This window comes from Adelges cooleyi, unplaced genomic scaffold, assembly GCF_023614345.1.
Source record: "Adelges cooleyi isolate 19-005CV unplaced genomic scaffold, UGA_ACOO_1.1 ACOO_flye_CR_arks_rails_tigmint_CR_PRNA_30, whole genome shotgun sequence".
NCBI classification, from domain to species: Eukaryota; Metazoa; Arthropoda; class Insecta; order Hemiptera; family Adelgidae; genus Adelges; species Adelges cooleyi.
Window position 1 is genome coordinate 2143002 of NW_026095971.1, and position 14686 is coordinate 2157687.

General features: G+C 34.5%; 1 protein-coding gene and 1 pseudogene across 1 annotated transcript; both read left to right on the top strand.

Annotated features, from left to right (window-relative positions):
* The first annotated feature begins 698 nt into the window (after positions 1-698).
* LOC126838900 (skin secretory protein xP2-like) lies at positions 699-2755 on the top strand. Its single transcript, XM_050573680.1, has 3 exons — positions 699-1451; positions 1579-2191; positions 2337-2755. The coding sequence occupies exons 1-2, from the start codon at positions 1374-1376 to the stop codon at positions 2188-2190; spliced, it is 690 nt and encodes a 229-aa protein (XP_050429637.1). The 5' UTR covers positions 699-1373; the 3' UTR covers position 2191; positions 2337-2755.
* A 3872-nt stretch (positions 2756-6627) lies between these two features.
* Positions 6628-12450, top strand: LOC126838903 (uncharacterized; annotated as a pseudogene).
* Positions 12451-14686: the final 2236 nt, after the last annotated feature.

Sequence of the window (14686 nt, forward strand, 5' to 3'; positions counted from 1 at the left end):
TATTATTGGATTATTAATAATTATTATATTTTTAATTACTTAAATAGCCTCTCAATTATTTAAAAAAATAATTAGTCCATATTTGTTTCGAGTATTTAAAAAAAATGAATTATCCACTAATTTCCAATATAAAATGTTTATGTGAGATTATAATATATATACGGCGTGGTACAAGCGGTGGCGGCGGCGGCCAGCCGTGCGGGTTGCTGGTAGCAGGGGATAACACAGTTACCACGAATGTTGCGTGCTACGATGTTATGTTAGTCCGACATTTTTGTTACGAATGACAATTGCTACGACGACAATTGACACGAATACATTTACAACGAAAATATGTTTTCGCTTTTATTTTTTATGCCACGATTTACAGTTACATCAAAGTTCCATTTTTAATTATTGCTTCGAATTACATTTACCTCGAATTCCTGTTACATCGACATGACTTATCAAAAAATCTTAATGTTATGATTTCGCTATTTTATAGGACATTTACATTGATAAACATTATATGGACCTTAAATTCCATTTACACTGACATGACCCAACAAATAATTTATATAAAACTATAAATAATATAATCTGAGTAAAAACAAGTTTAAAATTGTTCAGCAAGATGTAACTCAAAGTTAAAATAACATTAAGGGGACCGCAGCATGTTTTTTATAAAAAAATATTAAGTATAAATATCAAAGAAATTAAAAAAGGCCAACCCATTGATAAAGTGTTTCCCTATACATTGTGAGAATTTAGTAAATCTACCCCTTAAGGGGGTCGGAGCACAACTAGTTTCATGCGTTTTAGCGGTGCTTAATTAGACATACTTCTCAATGTTGGATTTTTAAAGTATGTGTGGATTTGTTGACAAATCGTCTGGGTTTCTTAGGAAGCCCATTTTTGATTTAAAATGTTATGCCTAAAATAAACTCAAATAAACTATCATTGAATTTTCAAAAAAAATAATTTTGGAGATCTTCAAAAGAGAAAATTAAAAATCGCCTTCCTAAAAACCTTGAAAATTTGTCGAAAAATGCATACATGTATTAAAAATTAAAATCCAACATTGGGAAGTATGTCTAATTAAGCACCGCTAGCAGATGATATTTACCAATATAAAGTTAACAACATTTTTATTTTAACGTTGTAACTTACTTTATTAATAACTAGAATTCAATTGAATTGAATAAATTACCACTACTGTGCTTACCAGTCGTGAGTACATTGGTTGCTGGCTGAAATGTGTGTTACTATGCTGAAACGGCTGCGATAACAACCGTCTCAGACTTCAGTTGTTTTTCAGCTTTTCACGAGCAAACGACATTTTTGTTGGAAATACAGTTTTTGCGTTTCAAGTATTATATCTAATATTCTGAAATATGTGCTCTATGGAGAAGATTTTGTGGGCCGGCGGCGCCGTTCTAACGGTAACTGGCGGCGGTTACCTGCTCTATAAGGTATGCGTATGAACATACATATTGTTTGATGACATGTTCAATGACACACCTTCGACCAGGGCTCGCTGTTTTGTCAGTGTCAGCACAATAGTTATTAGTTTAAATAAAAATTGTTCTCGTGTTCAAGGCCAAAAAGAAATGGTGGGACGCGGCACCGGTAGAACTTGCACCGGTTGAACTTACACCGGCTGAATCCGCACCGGTAGAACCCGCATCGGTAGAACTTGCAACGGCTGAACCCGCACCTGTAGAACCTGCACCGGTAGAACCCGCATCGGTAGAACTTGAACCTGTAGAACCCGCACCGGTAGAACTTACATCGGCTGAACCCGCACCGGTACAACTTGCACCTGTAAACCCTGCACCGGTAGAACCCGCATCGGTAGAACTTGAACCTGTAGAACCCGCTCCGGTAGAACTTGCACCGGTAGAACCCGCTCCGGTAGAACTTGCACCGGTAGTACCTGCGTGTTACTACCACGACAGATACGGGTCGGCGGCGCACAGATGTCGTCCTCCGTGCGGCTACAGGCCAACTGAGGCAGGACAGCCGGAGCCACCGTGTGTGTACCACAGGCGACACGGCGCGGATGCAGTAAACTGCATACTGCCGTGTGGATTTGCAGGAGTGCAGGAGTACGGCATAGGGGAGCCCGTACCATATTGCATATACCATCGACGGTTCGGTCCGGAGGCGGTGAACTGCCGAGCCCCGTGTGGCTTTAGGGCCATACACTGAGGTAACACATTCATTAGTTTCCACAAAAAGCAACATACTGCAACGCGTTGATAATATTTCTTTGTCAGTCTCCTTTTTTTTCTCTCTGTTAATATTGAACCCAGGTATATTTAACTTGTTTGACTCTACTGAACTCATATCTACAGACTTTCAGGTGTGGAAAAACGGCCGTACTATCATGTTGGAGACCACTACAATTATTAGTTGTCTACGGCCGCCGTGTTTGAACCCATCACGTTGTTTTTTCTCTCTATCTATTCAAGCTGTCATCCCTGTGGTCGCATTCATTTTGTTGACCGCCGTCTCAGCCATCCTCGCCGTGGCCGTCATTCATGTGGTTGGCCGTCGACTAAGTTTTGTAAATTAATAGTTATTTAAGTTTATGTAGAAAAATTGTCCTGTTTATTACCTTTCTCGTGAAAACCTTAGTGATACTAATACACTTAATTAATGATCACCTAATAAATATGTACTGTGTTAATACGGATGTTATTGTTTAATATGTTAGGGAACTCGGGGCAATTGCCCTGATGTCGAAACACTTAAGCTAAAATATTATGTACTTACTCGAAATAAGTTTACCGACACAAGGGCTTTAAAAACCAAGTCGCTATTTTACTACTTTATCTATTTTACTAGAGCTTCGCTCTAGCTGGGAGCTCCGCCCCCAGGCCCCCGAGTCGGGCGGTTAGGTCACAGATTCCTGGTACTGTACCCGGCTACGCCGGGCACGCTCACGTCCTCTCGCTGCAAAGTATTTTCGGGGAGGTCACAGATTCCGAGGGGGGTGCCCGGCTGCGCCGGCCACGGTATGTGGAAGTCAGTGCACAGCGGTTCCTATGGGGGTGCCCGGTTGCGCCGGCCACGGTGTCGAGCCATCGCAATACGTCTTAAAGGAATGACGTTATAATTCATGGTACCTATAGGCTGTATCTAGTAATCAGAATTCATACCTAGTTATGGACAAATATTTGCAAGCTAAGTACTGATTAAGTGTAGAGTAAGTCTAGCTATGTATCTGTAATTTTTTTAAATTTTGAATTGAAAAGAATAGTCTAGAAGTTAGACGGTTAATAAATATCAAGTGTCCGGTGTTGCTTACTTGGGTTGCTACCACTTTTACCAATTTTTATGAACTAACAATGTCCAGTTTCTTATCAGCGGGCGGAATTCGTATTGAAAACTGATAAGGACGGCAGGTCTCCGAGTGTTTTGGCATTCACTCGCTTCGCCAACTAAAAATATCCTAGGTTTGTAGGCTACAGTCTATGAGGAGGTAACAGGTTTAAAATTAAGTTTAAATTAAAATTTTAAAAAGTTAAAGAGGCTTGATAAGAAGCTGGCCATTGGGAAAAAGTGTACAATGGAAATTGTCTTTGGTAAAAGTTGTTATATTATAGACCACGTCATCAATATAGGCCGGCGTCATCTCGCTTAATTTTATGAGTTGAAAACAGATAAAAATGTCTAGAGGACAGTCAGCTAAATGTCTGTTAAGGTTTACCTTTGTGAAACAAAATTTGTTTAAACGTAGTATGTTATATGTCTGTACACAGCAGTTCCGAGGGGGGTGCCCGGCCACGGCGTCGAGTCAGCTCACTACGTTTTAAAGTATACCGTTATAATTCATCGTACCTTTATCTAGTAATCATAGTTCATACTTAGTTTCGAAAAAGTGTTTTGCAAGCTAAGTACCGGTTAACTGTAGTGCAAGTCTAGCTATCTGTCAGATCAGAAACGTCCTACTACTAAAGCGAGTGTGCTACTTGCTTAAAGGACAATTTTTTTTTTTTTTTAATTTGAATTGTTTGAGGTGTTGTTTACTTCACGGGCTTGGTAATAGCTATGGTTAAAAATAGAAAGAAATGTTTAGAGGTCAGTCTGTATATGTCTGATATGGTGTTCCTATGTGCAACAAAACTTTTTCAAACGTATACGTTATATGTCTAGATATTGGTTGAATTAAAATTCTTATTTGTTCAGAAATCACCGTCTATGCCATTTTTCGGTAATGACGTACTGTACGTTTAGAATGTAACCAACAGCATAATGCATTAAATATGTATATTAAAGGTCTGGTGGTTTAACAGAAGTTCATAAGTGTTTAAGAATTCAAGAGTAAATCACATGAATGAAATGTCTAGAGTTTATATTAAAACTTAAAAGGGAAAGAAGTGAAGAGTGATAAATACATTATTTTAATTTTTGATCGACTATTTGGCAGAGCTTATAAAAATGTCCAAAGAGAGGTTAAATGAAATGTCTCGATGCAAATCTTTTAGTTTTTGGATCTGGATCTTTAATGCTAAAGGTACTTTGTTACTTAAGGTCTGACGTTTGTTGGTTATTAGAAGTTTAAAAGTGTGGAAGAATGATATGTTTGTGTGACGGTTACTTAGGAACTCAAGAGTACAAAACATGAATGAAATGTCTGAAATAATTTGTAGCAAATATTTTTGATTATTCGAGTGTCCGGCGGTGATTATAAAAACGGCCAGAGTACAAAATGATAATAATAATAATAATATTCAGTGCATAAAATACCTAAATTATTTGATACTTATCCAGACATATTTTATACATAATAGATAAATTGATATATACATTAATACTTTTTTAAGTAAACCATGAAAGGTATAAATCCATATGTTGATATATTTTTAGATGGCTAACCAACAATTCATCCTACTAAATGATAATAATCAAAAATTTTAAAATAATTTTATTTTTCATTATGTAGTATCAATTTAAAAAAATATAGCAAAATCTATAGATTTGCTATACTTTTTTAGGGTGGAGCGAATACTTATACTATACTTCTATAAATAATAAAATAGTAAATTAAATGTTGATTTTTAATATAAATTTTAACCCTTTGAAGCACAGCATTTTTTTCTCCGATTTTCTCTGAACATGATTATGAAGGTGGTAATAAATATATACCACTGTGCGAGAGTAGGCTATTTTTTGAAAAAGTGGTATATTACTTATACCACCATGCTTCAAAATGTTAAAATGCAATAAAATGATTTGAAATTAATATTTTATTTTTATGTTTTAATTATGCCCTATGTCTGAAATCACACCACAAAAAAAAACAAAATAGTCAATATTAATAAGTATCTAATTTAGTTCAAGCTATATCAACAGCAGCTCAAAAAAAAAAATATATATACATACATATAATATAAAAAATTAACATTAAATAGTTAGTAAAAATAAATGTTGGCCGCAGGCAAATTAATCGGTGACGGCATAGGATAACAGTCTGTAACCAATGGTAACAATAATAACTACTTATTGTATTAATTAAAGACAGAGTAGATAGAAGTAGCAATCAATCTTCTAAACGGACACGCGTCGGTTATGATTTCACTATAGTATTGGCCTAAAACAAATAATTTACATATATATAAAATAAGTCAGTAAGTTATTTAATTGAAAATAAACAGTAGATATATACGTCAACAAATTTTTCAACAAAAAATATGAAATGTATCGTTATCACCACACACAGCGGTTTGAAAAAGATCTATACTCTACACATACAGTTGATTTAAAATTGAAACACTGGTTCAATATTATTACTTTTTTATAATACCAATTTGTTTTCACATATTAATCGTAATTAAAAACTAACTTTTATATTGTTACAATTATTTTATAATATTGTAAGTTATTGTCCATTTTAAGTGACTCTAAAACCTAAAAATAATTGTTTATAATACCAGTCACAACGAATTAACAATAATATATTCGAAAATCTATCTGAAACCCTTGGGCCTCAATTTGAAGCAATCACCTACCTTCTAAATTATATTATATTACAATCAGATTTACATAATTATTTATTAAAAAAATAGTTTATAAAATTCTTATCTTATTTGTCTAACTTTTCTATTTTAAATGTATAGTCTACTGTATTCAATTATGTATATCAACTATTTTAATAAAACCCTTACAATGGCCTTTGTTGCCAAAGGGTTTTACCCAATAATTAAAAAAAATATTGTATATTAAAATGTGCAATTGATAATAAAGAATATACTATAAAACGTAATTAATGAATTTAATATAATGTAATATAACATATTAAATTCATTATGCCCGGTGGTCAAGTATTCTTATCATGTATAGTCGAAGTAAAATACTTTCGTGGTATCACAATATCGGGTTAACTGTTGTATGATTCTTTAATTACTTTACGATGTCGGGTATGTTAAATTCGGGCTAACCGTCTAATCGTAGTAATTGTATATTCGAAGTAGATTATATTCGTGGCAAATGACTGATAAAGCAATGTCGGAGTAACTACGAGTCGTGGCATGCAACATTCGTGGTAACTGTAGCAACCCGGTAGCAGCGCCCGTGCAGAGACGGCGCGGCGTGCTTCGTGTTTATACTAAATACTGATAAGTGATAACAGTTTTCCGTTACCGTAGTGTTATTCGTTTAAGAAAATATTGCTTTTTACATTTTCGACTCTTTCCCGTCGTAGAGGCCGAGTTCCGGACACTAACATGTATTATTATTAATATTAAAATGAAAAGTAATAAAAAAAAACGAGTTGTGATCGACGTTTCGTCTGTGCGCGGTCGTTTTTCGACCCTTTGTTCATTTCGTTTGTTATTGTGCTTTTTAGGTTTTATTTAAATGTCGATCAACGTATTACAGCACCTCAGCGAAGACTGGAACTGACGATCGGTATAGGTTCAAGTACGATATCCGATATTTACGCAGTCGAGTGATTGCAATTATTTATTTAGTTTAGACGCCGTTTGTGTTAAAACGTTTTGTTATTGATTGAGTTTTCGTTTCATTCGACCGCGGCCGGTGTGTTGCCGTCTTGAGATAATAACACTATGCTTTTCGATTTTAATATATCAAATTTTACTTAGAAATTAGTTATTGGTATCCCTTACAGATAGTTGTTGTGTTTCTACCAAATCTTCTGCTCAAAATACCTTACTGTCTACCTACGATTGAAATCCGGTATTGTATGGTGTTTGAAACCTGAGCTATTTCTCTGTAATTATTCGGTACAAAATCATATATACTCATTATTCATTTTTTGCTTTTCTGTAAAATTATAAAAAAATAGGTAATACTTTATTTATGTTTAAAAAATATGTATTTTCATAACAAATTATTTTAAACATATTATATAATATAATGGAAGCACTGAATCCAAATGGCCCAAGTCAGAACAATACATTTTAAAATTAATAATACTGAATCTAATTTGTGTTATATATATTTTATATGTTGTATATTGAAATACAACAAACATTTGATAACTATTTTAACTACTACATTATTTTATTCATCAGCTGACTACAATTACTATGAGTATTATTACATATTATATATACACCATCCGCACGAGGATAACCATCAGAGATTTTGCGTGTTACCGTTTAGCCGTTTGATACAACGGAAACAACGACTGATGACACAATGAGTTTAGCTTGATTCATGCAGGACGTTTTTGTTGCGGCAGTATGTGTGTGATCAGTATATTCGAATGGAAGCCCATTACCTGAACTGTATCTGCACGAATCAGTCTGATTTTTTGCAGAAGCCTATCCAGGTTTAATGGATCACATTAACCAACAACACAAAATGGACGGATTAGTCAATCCTGACGTTAGTCAAAGAGTAATTTTACTGTCTACCTTCACAGGCTGTCCTATATGCATGAAACAGTGCTATCACAACGCCATGACGGTAGTGCGTAAGTATGGTAAGCCCGATTTGTTCATAACGTTTATATGTAATCCTAATTGGCCAGAAGTCAAGGATAATCTCGCTATTCGCTCGGGAGCAGCTACAGACAGACCGGATTTAGTGTCAAGGGTGTTTCATGCCAAATTAAAGGCTCATGAGTGACAACACGGTAAATAAAATATTTGGTAATGTCGATGCATTTGTGTACACTGTTGAGTTTCAGAAACGAGGTTTACCACATGCTTTATATGCTTACGTTAGTAATACTATATCACAAAATTATATTTTGTTTAAGGTTTTTAAATACCTGTTACGTAAGTCCACCTGAGGCGTATTGGAGACTGGCATCATACAAAATGCAAAGGCATAGTCAAACAGTAGTTAAGCTACCTGTACACATGGAAGGACACCATAGAGTGGTCTTTCCGCTCGGACAAGCAGCCGAACTACTATGACGTTAAAACCTTAATCGTACAAAACTGACAGAGTTCTTTACGCTCAACCAGACAGACAACAACACCCAGCGATATCTGTACCATGAGATACCTACACATTACACGTGGAAGACGATTCGTGTGTGGTCTGTCCACCGTTGGAACCTTACCAATTCAACATTGTCCCGATGTGTATTGTCATGGATCCATGTATGGACCGTGAACAATTTTACATGCCTCTGTTTTGTTACACCAATGAGGACCTCAATCCTTTCAAGATTTGAGGACGGTCGGAGCGTTATGGCTGTTGGAAGGCAATCGCGCCTGGCGATCCTGCATGAATGAATCTTCGGGCTTAGACACAGTGAGTCAGCAGCGGTACCTATTCGCAACTATTCTTCTTAATTGTGAACCGGCCAACCTGCTTGCATTGTATGAAGCTTGCGGGGGTTTTTTTTTAAGCCCAACCGCATATATACTTAATAATCTTAATATTATGTTTATATATATTAACCACTTTAATATGTTTACATATTATATTATTAAAATTAATTAATTAATAATTACAGGTTCATTTAATGCAGTATTTTGTACAGCGCTTTAATGATCCCGACCGTGCAGGGCGGCTTCACTTGATGCCATTAACGAGTTGTTACGTGTTCGTGGTCAAATGCTAGAAGATTACGGGTTGCCTTTACCGAGACTTGAATTGTTAGAACAGCGACAACAGGACGACCAAATTGATCAGGCTGCCGAAGCGCTACGAGCGACTGAACAATTAAAACAGCTCAATGATGAACAAAGAATTTTATATGAAAGTGTCATGGATGCCGTGAACGTTGATCGACCTGTCGCAAAACTATTTTACTTCGATGGTCCTGGAGGCACAGATAAAACCACTCTTTGGTTGTCTTATATCCACTCTTCGTGGACAAGGCAAAACCGTACTATCGGTAGCTTTCACTGGTATTGCTGCCTCGCTAATAGAAGGTGGAATGACGGTACGTTAATTAATATTTCAGATTTCATTTAAAAATAACATTTATAATAATAACTATATGCTCAATTTAACTTTTATCAGTTATTTTTATGTAATTATCAACTACAATTTATCTGCTAAAATGATTTATAAAATAAATATATAAATATAAGATATAATTTTATTTATAAAATTATTTAATTGATGATTAATTATGCCAGAAGGGATAACCTAGTCATATTGACTTTGCAAAAAAACATTATTTGCTATTTACCTTGAATTAAATATATATATATTATAATTTAAACACTTAATGTAGGTGCATTCAACGTTTGGACTGCCCATGGGTGTTTTGACAAACGATTCTACGTCCACCATTACCATGCAGTCGATGAGGGCTCAAAGAATACGGGAAGCCGCACTCATTGTCTGGGAATAGGCCCCCATGTCCCCTGGAATGCAACTTACGGTGGTTGATCGCTTACTTCATCACGAGACATCATGGACTCGCAGTTGCCATTTGGCGGGAAACCATTCTTATTTTCGGTGACTTCAGACAAATATTACCTGTCGTCGGCAGAGGCACGAGGAGTGATGTGAAGTCTACATTCAAGCAAAATTTGTTGTGGCCGTTGATGCAACAGTTTCGCCTGACGCGTAATATACATGCTGGGGGGGGGGGGACGCTGCGTTTGCCGACTGGTTAGTACAGTTAGGCAACGAAGATTTCCCTTCCGTGGGCAAAATACCTGACTGTGTTTAAATTCCTCCTCGGATGGTATGTGCGTAAGTTGATCACAAACTTCGTCTATGCACCGCAAATTTCTTTGGATAACATCGAAGAATGCGCTCGGAAAATCAAACTGTGTCCGAGAAACGACGACTGCAGGCGTATCAATCAAACTATAGTCACGCAACGTATTGTGGGACAAGTTAGAGTGTACAATGCTGTGGATACGGTGGTAGCCGACGCCCCCGACGAGGTGGCGAATTATTCTGTCGAGTTCTTAAGGCTATTGGGTACCGGCTAATTTTTCTGTCCAAAACTACCCATTTAACTGCAGTTGGTCCGATCATTGTATTAAAGCGATAAGACTTCTGAAAACAGATTTGAATTCAGCATGAAGTCTACTTGAGATCAGTCAGAGTATTTTTTTCAATTTTTAATTTTAACCCTTTCCAAATTTGATTTTAAAATTAGGAATTTTGTATAATGTTGAAACGTATTTTATACATAGTAGGAATAAGCTATCAAAAAAGTACTCTGACCGATCTCAAATAGACTTTATGACAAATTCAAATCTGTTTTCAGAAGTCTTATCACTTCAATACAATGATCGGTCCGATTGAAGTTGAATGGGTAGTTTTTGACGGACAAATTAACTAAAATAGGCAAAATAGGCAAAATTATTTAAATTAAAAATAAATCCAAGAAGCTTTGTACAAAATAAATTAATTGACATGGCCGAAATTTATTAAAACCCCCTTTTTCTTAAATATTGCCTATACAAAACTCCTTAAAAATTGCCCGGTAGCCAATAGTCTTAAACACACTTGAACCTGATGGAATGCCATCGTACAGACTTACGTTAAAATTCGGTGGCGTTGTCGTATTACTTCGCAAATTGGATTCAAAGAGACAATTGTGCAATGGCACAAGAATGGTTATTATCCAATTGCGCAGGTACAACTTCAAGGCTAGACTGTGTTAGGGTCAACAAGAGGAAGTAGTCATTTCTGTCATACCATTTATGACCGAGTTGGGCTTTTACTACACGGGAAAAAATACATAGTTGGACCAACTTAAATTATGGTTAATATAGGGACGCAATAAATTTTTAGTTGAAGCAACTATACTTGAGTTGGGCCAACTATTTATTTAGTTATTCCAACTAGAAATTTATTGTGTTACTATATATTAACCATAATTTTAGTTGGACCAACTATGTATTTTTTTCCGTGAAGCGTCTCCAGTTTTCTGCACACGGTCAGCTATATGTTGCCTTTTCAAAGGTTCGCAACTCAGATTCGGTTAGTGTTTGGTTTAGAGCTGGAACTGACGATAAGTACACTACAAAGAACATTATTTATAGAGAAGTACTAGAATAGTAATTTCCCTATTTATGTCTGTTGTACAAGGCGGTCCGAGTATTTGCATTCTATGTAAGTACTCGGTGAGGTGGTGTTTTCTTGAAAACCCACCTGCGATAGGTGTTCCTACGGGAAACCGGTCGGCAGGTCCGATAGTTGTGGCTTTACCAAAACAACGGTCGGACGGTGTGGAGAGAATGATCGAAACCTCCACGTGGTTCTTTCTGGATGCGATATGTCATTGGGAACATTCGTAACTAATATCGATCAATTTGGTTTCAACAGTGTAAACTATTTTCTCAATATATTTGCAACAACATCCAATTACTTAGTATTTAATCAAATTTTATTAAGATTATTAATTGATCATAATTTTTGTTTCAGTAGCTATTCATCATTTTGATGCTGATGTGCCCATCAACATATAGTTTGCTTTCTAATGTTGAACACTTGATTTGTCTGTGTTGGTGTTCAATGATAGAAATCCTCTACAGAGGATTCACCAATTTGAGATGGGTTTTGCGACATTGGGCTGTTAATCGATTATACGATACAAGCAAAATATTATGACCATTGGAAGAGACCAGTATTGGTATGTGTAATTAAATTCTTATACATAATCAAAATATACAACTTACGTCAAATATAATACATACGCATAATATATTTAACTTTTTACAGTGTTTGTTGATTTCCATGTCCTGAAAAATGATAAGAATGTAAAATTGAATGCAGAACACATTGTTGATGTTACAAACTCATTTAGAAAATTATTAAACTAATTTACATGTTTAACTGCAAATTTTTAATTGTATGATTGTTGATGTAAAATATTTAAAGATGCATTTTCAATATTTTTTGTACTGTAATTCGAATATTACACTGGTTGAGTTAGGTCAACTTATGTTTTGTGTAACAAAAAAAATGTGCTATTCATTCTGTTATACCTAATTTGCCATATAACTTTTTTAAAACCTGTTAGTACTATATTTTACTTTTTTTGAATTATTAAAAAATTTTGTTTGCCCCAAGTGAGTTTTTATAAATGCGTAAATAATTTAAGAGTCAAATAATATAGGTACTTTCTCTATTTAATATGTACAGATTGACTTCTAGACATTTCATTTGTTTTTTACTCTCGAGTTCAAAGGACACACAAACATACATATCATTTTTCTACACTTTTGGACTTCTGATAAATCAGCAGACCTTAAGTATATGCCGCTTAAGTATATATCAATTTATTATACTTAAATACATCATTTGTAATATTCATATGTTTTAATTACCAAAGTTTCTATTGTTATGTTACTTATTTCAAATTGTATTTTTAATCGTTAAATAAATTAAAAGTTTTTCTTTTAATTTTTTTATATTTTAGTTAAAAAAAAAAAAAATTATTCAGAAGTAAAAACTTTGGTACATAGGTAATATGCACGAGCGAAACTTTTATGAGCTTTGTACATTAAGAACCTACCTATTATATCATTATAGTAAGTCAAATGTACTGAATTAAAATTTCTTAAAACTAATTTTACTATGATAATTTATAATGAAACTCTTCATTATCATTACTCATAATGTAAACAATGGGCTCTTTGATAAGAAAAGTCGGCCGTTTACCTGACTTCAACATTATTTCTTAGTCGGCTATAGCAACATATTCTGAACGAGCATGCGCCTAAAATAACAAGTTTGCAGCTACAATCCGCTTGAACAGTGTTCGGCGATTGTTGTTGTTACCATTAACCATGATGTAACCCATATTAACCTAGGTTTTTGGTTTTGCACTTACCGCCAAAATAACATAAATTTTGTTTATTGAATAATTATCAATTATCACGAGGTCAACCACGGTTATAGATAGATTATCTATAACCGTGGTGTCAACTGAGAAAACATGATAAAATAAAATATACAAGATAATAACAATATTGATATAACTGATCGCGTTGTACGCATACGCGAAACTTGTGACTGAACGTTAAACTGCCAACAAAAAATGATTGTTTCCAACAACTTGACAACATGTTGCAGCGCTGATGGAACAAAAAACATTTTGTTAAATGTTTCTATTTGCTCTGCTGGAACACGTCTTTGACTTTGCGCATGCGCAGAAAGTTTATAACACTATGTTGGAACAAAGCTAATATAAGTCAAGACTCAAGTTGTTGGAAAACGAATTTGCTCGTTATGAAAAATATGATATCCAAATAGGTCATTTTTAGATCTTAGAGAAAATAAAGAATACATTTTTTTCGTAATGAATATACTAAATAATGATTTATAGTTGGAATCATTTTAAATAAGTTAGAATGAGTTAAATTTAAGAAATTAGTTACAAGAATAATAATAATTGTAAAAATCATATTGTACTAATTTTTTCATTCATTTTTTATTTTTATCTGTGGTTCATGTTTATATTTTTATATACTCGTCATTTTAAAGGTTAACACTACAAGGCGTATACCGCTAGAACAGTAAATTGTATTTAACACAAAATAAACTGGAAATAACTCAATAATAATAACTCGTACACACGAAAGTCATAGGAACTCTCTCTGTAGATAATTATTCCCTATATAACTTTTGTTTGAAACCTTTAATCTTTTGATTAATTGAAAGTCAGATATTTATGACAAGATCGTTTTGGTGACCTTTGACCTTATATATAACACCGTAATTTTTAATTAAAATAAATACATACATTTTTTGGGTGTTTTTCTCGATTTTGAAAAGAAAGAGGTAAAATTAATACACTAAACGGTCCGCCGCCCGGTCATGATCTTATTTTGAGCCGAGTATACATGCATATACTTTTATTAAACTTTTTATTCTTTTAATAGAGTTCAACAGCTAGAGTCGCCCTTATTCTTTTTTCGCTACAAATACGATTTGTAGGTGTTCATTATGCTCGAATATAGCCATTAAAAAAATGTCACTCGTGACAATCGCTCATTGTGTGAAAAGTGCATGCTTGTCGACCCATTTTTTTCAACATTACGAGTATATGATATTATACACAATACAGACCCTGTACTCCATTTAATACCCAATTCAGCTATTATCCTTTGTGTACTACATTCCTTTTCGCACTTATGTATATATATAATATAATATAATATATATGAACATAAGATCACTAGTAATGAGGCTGGAACAATGGATAAGTGCCAAATAAATTATAATCTTCTACCTTATACATTTAAGCTTATGCGTCCAACGTTCGACGTACAAAGTTGTTGACTTCCAACTTGGTTTCCTG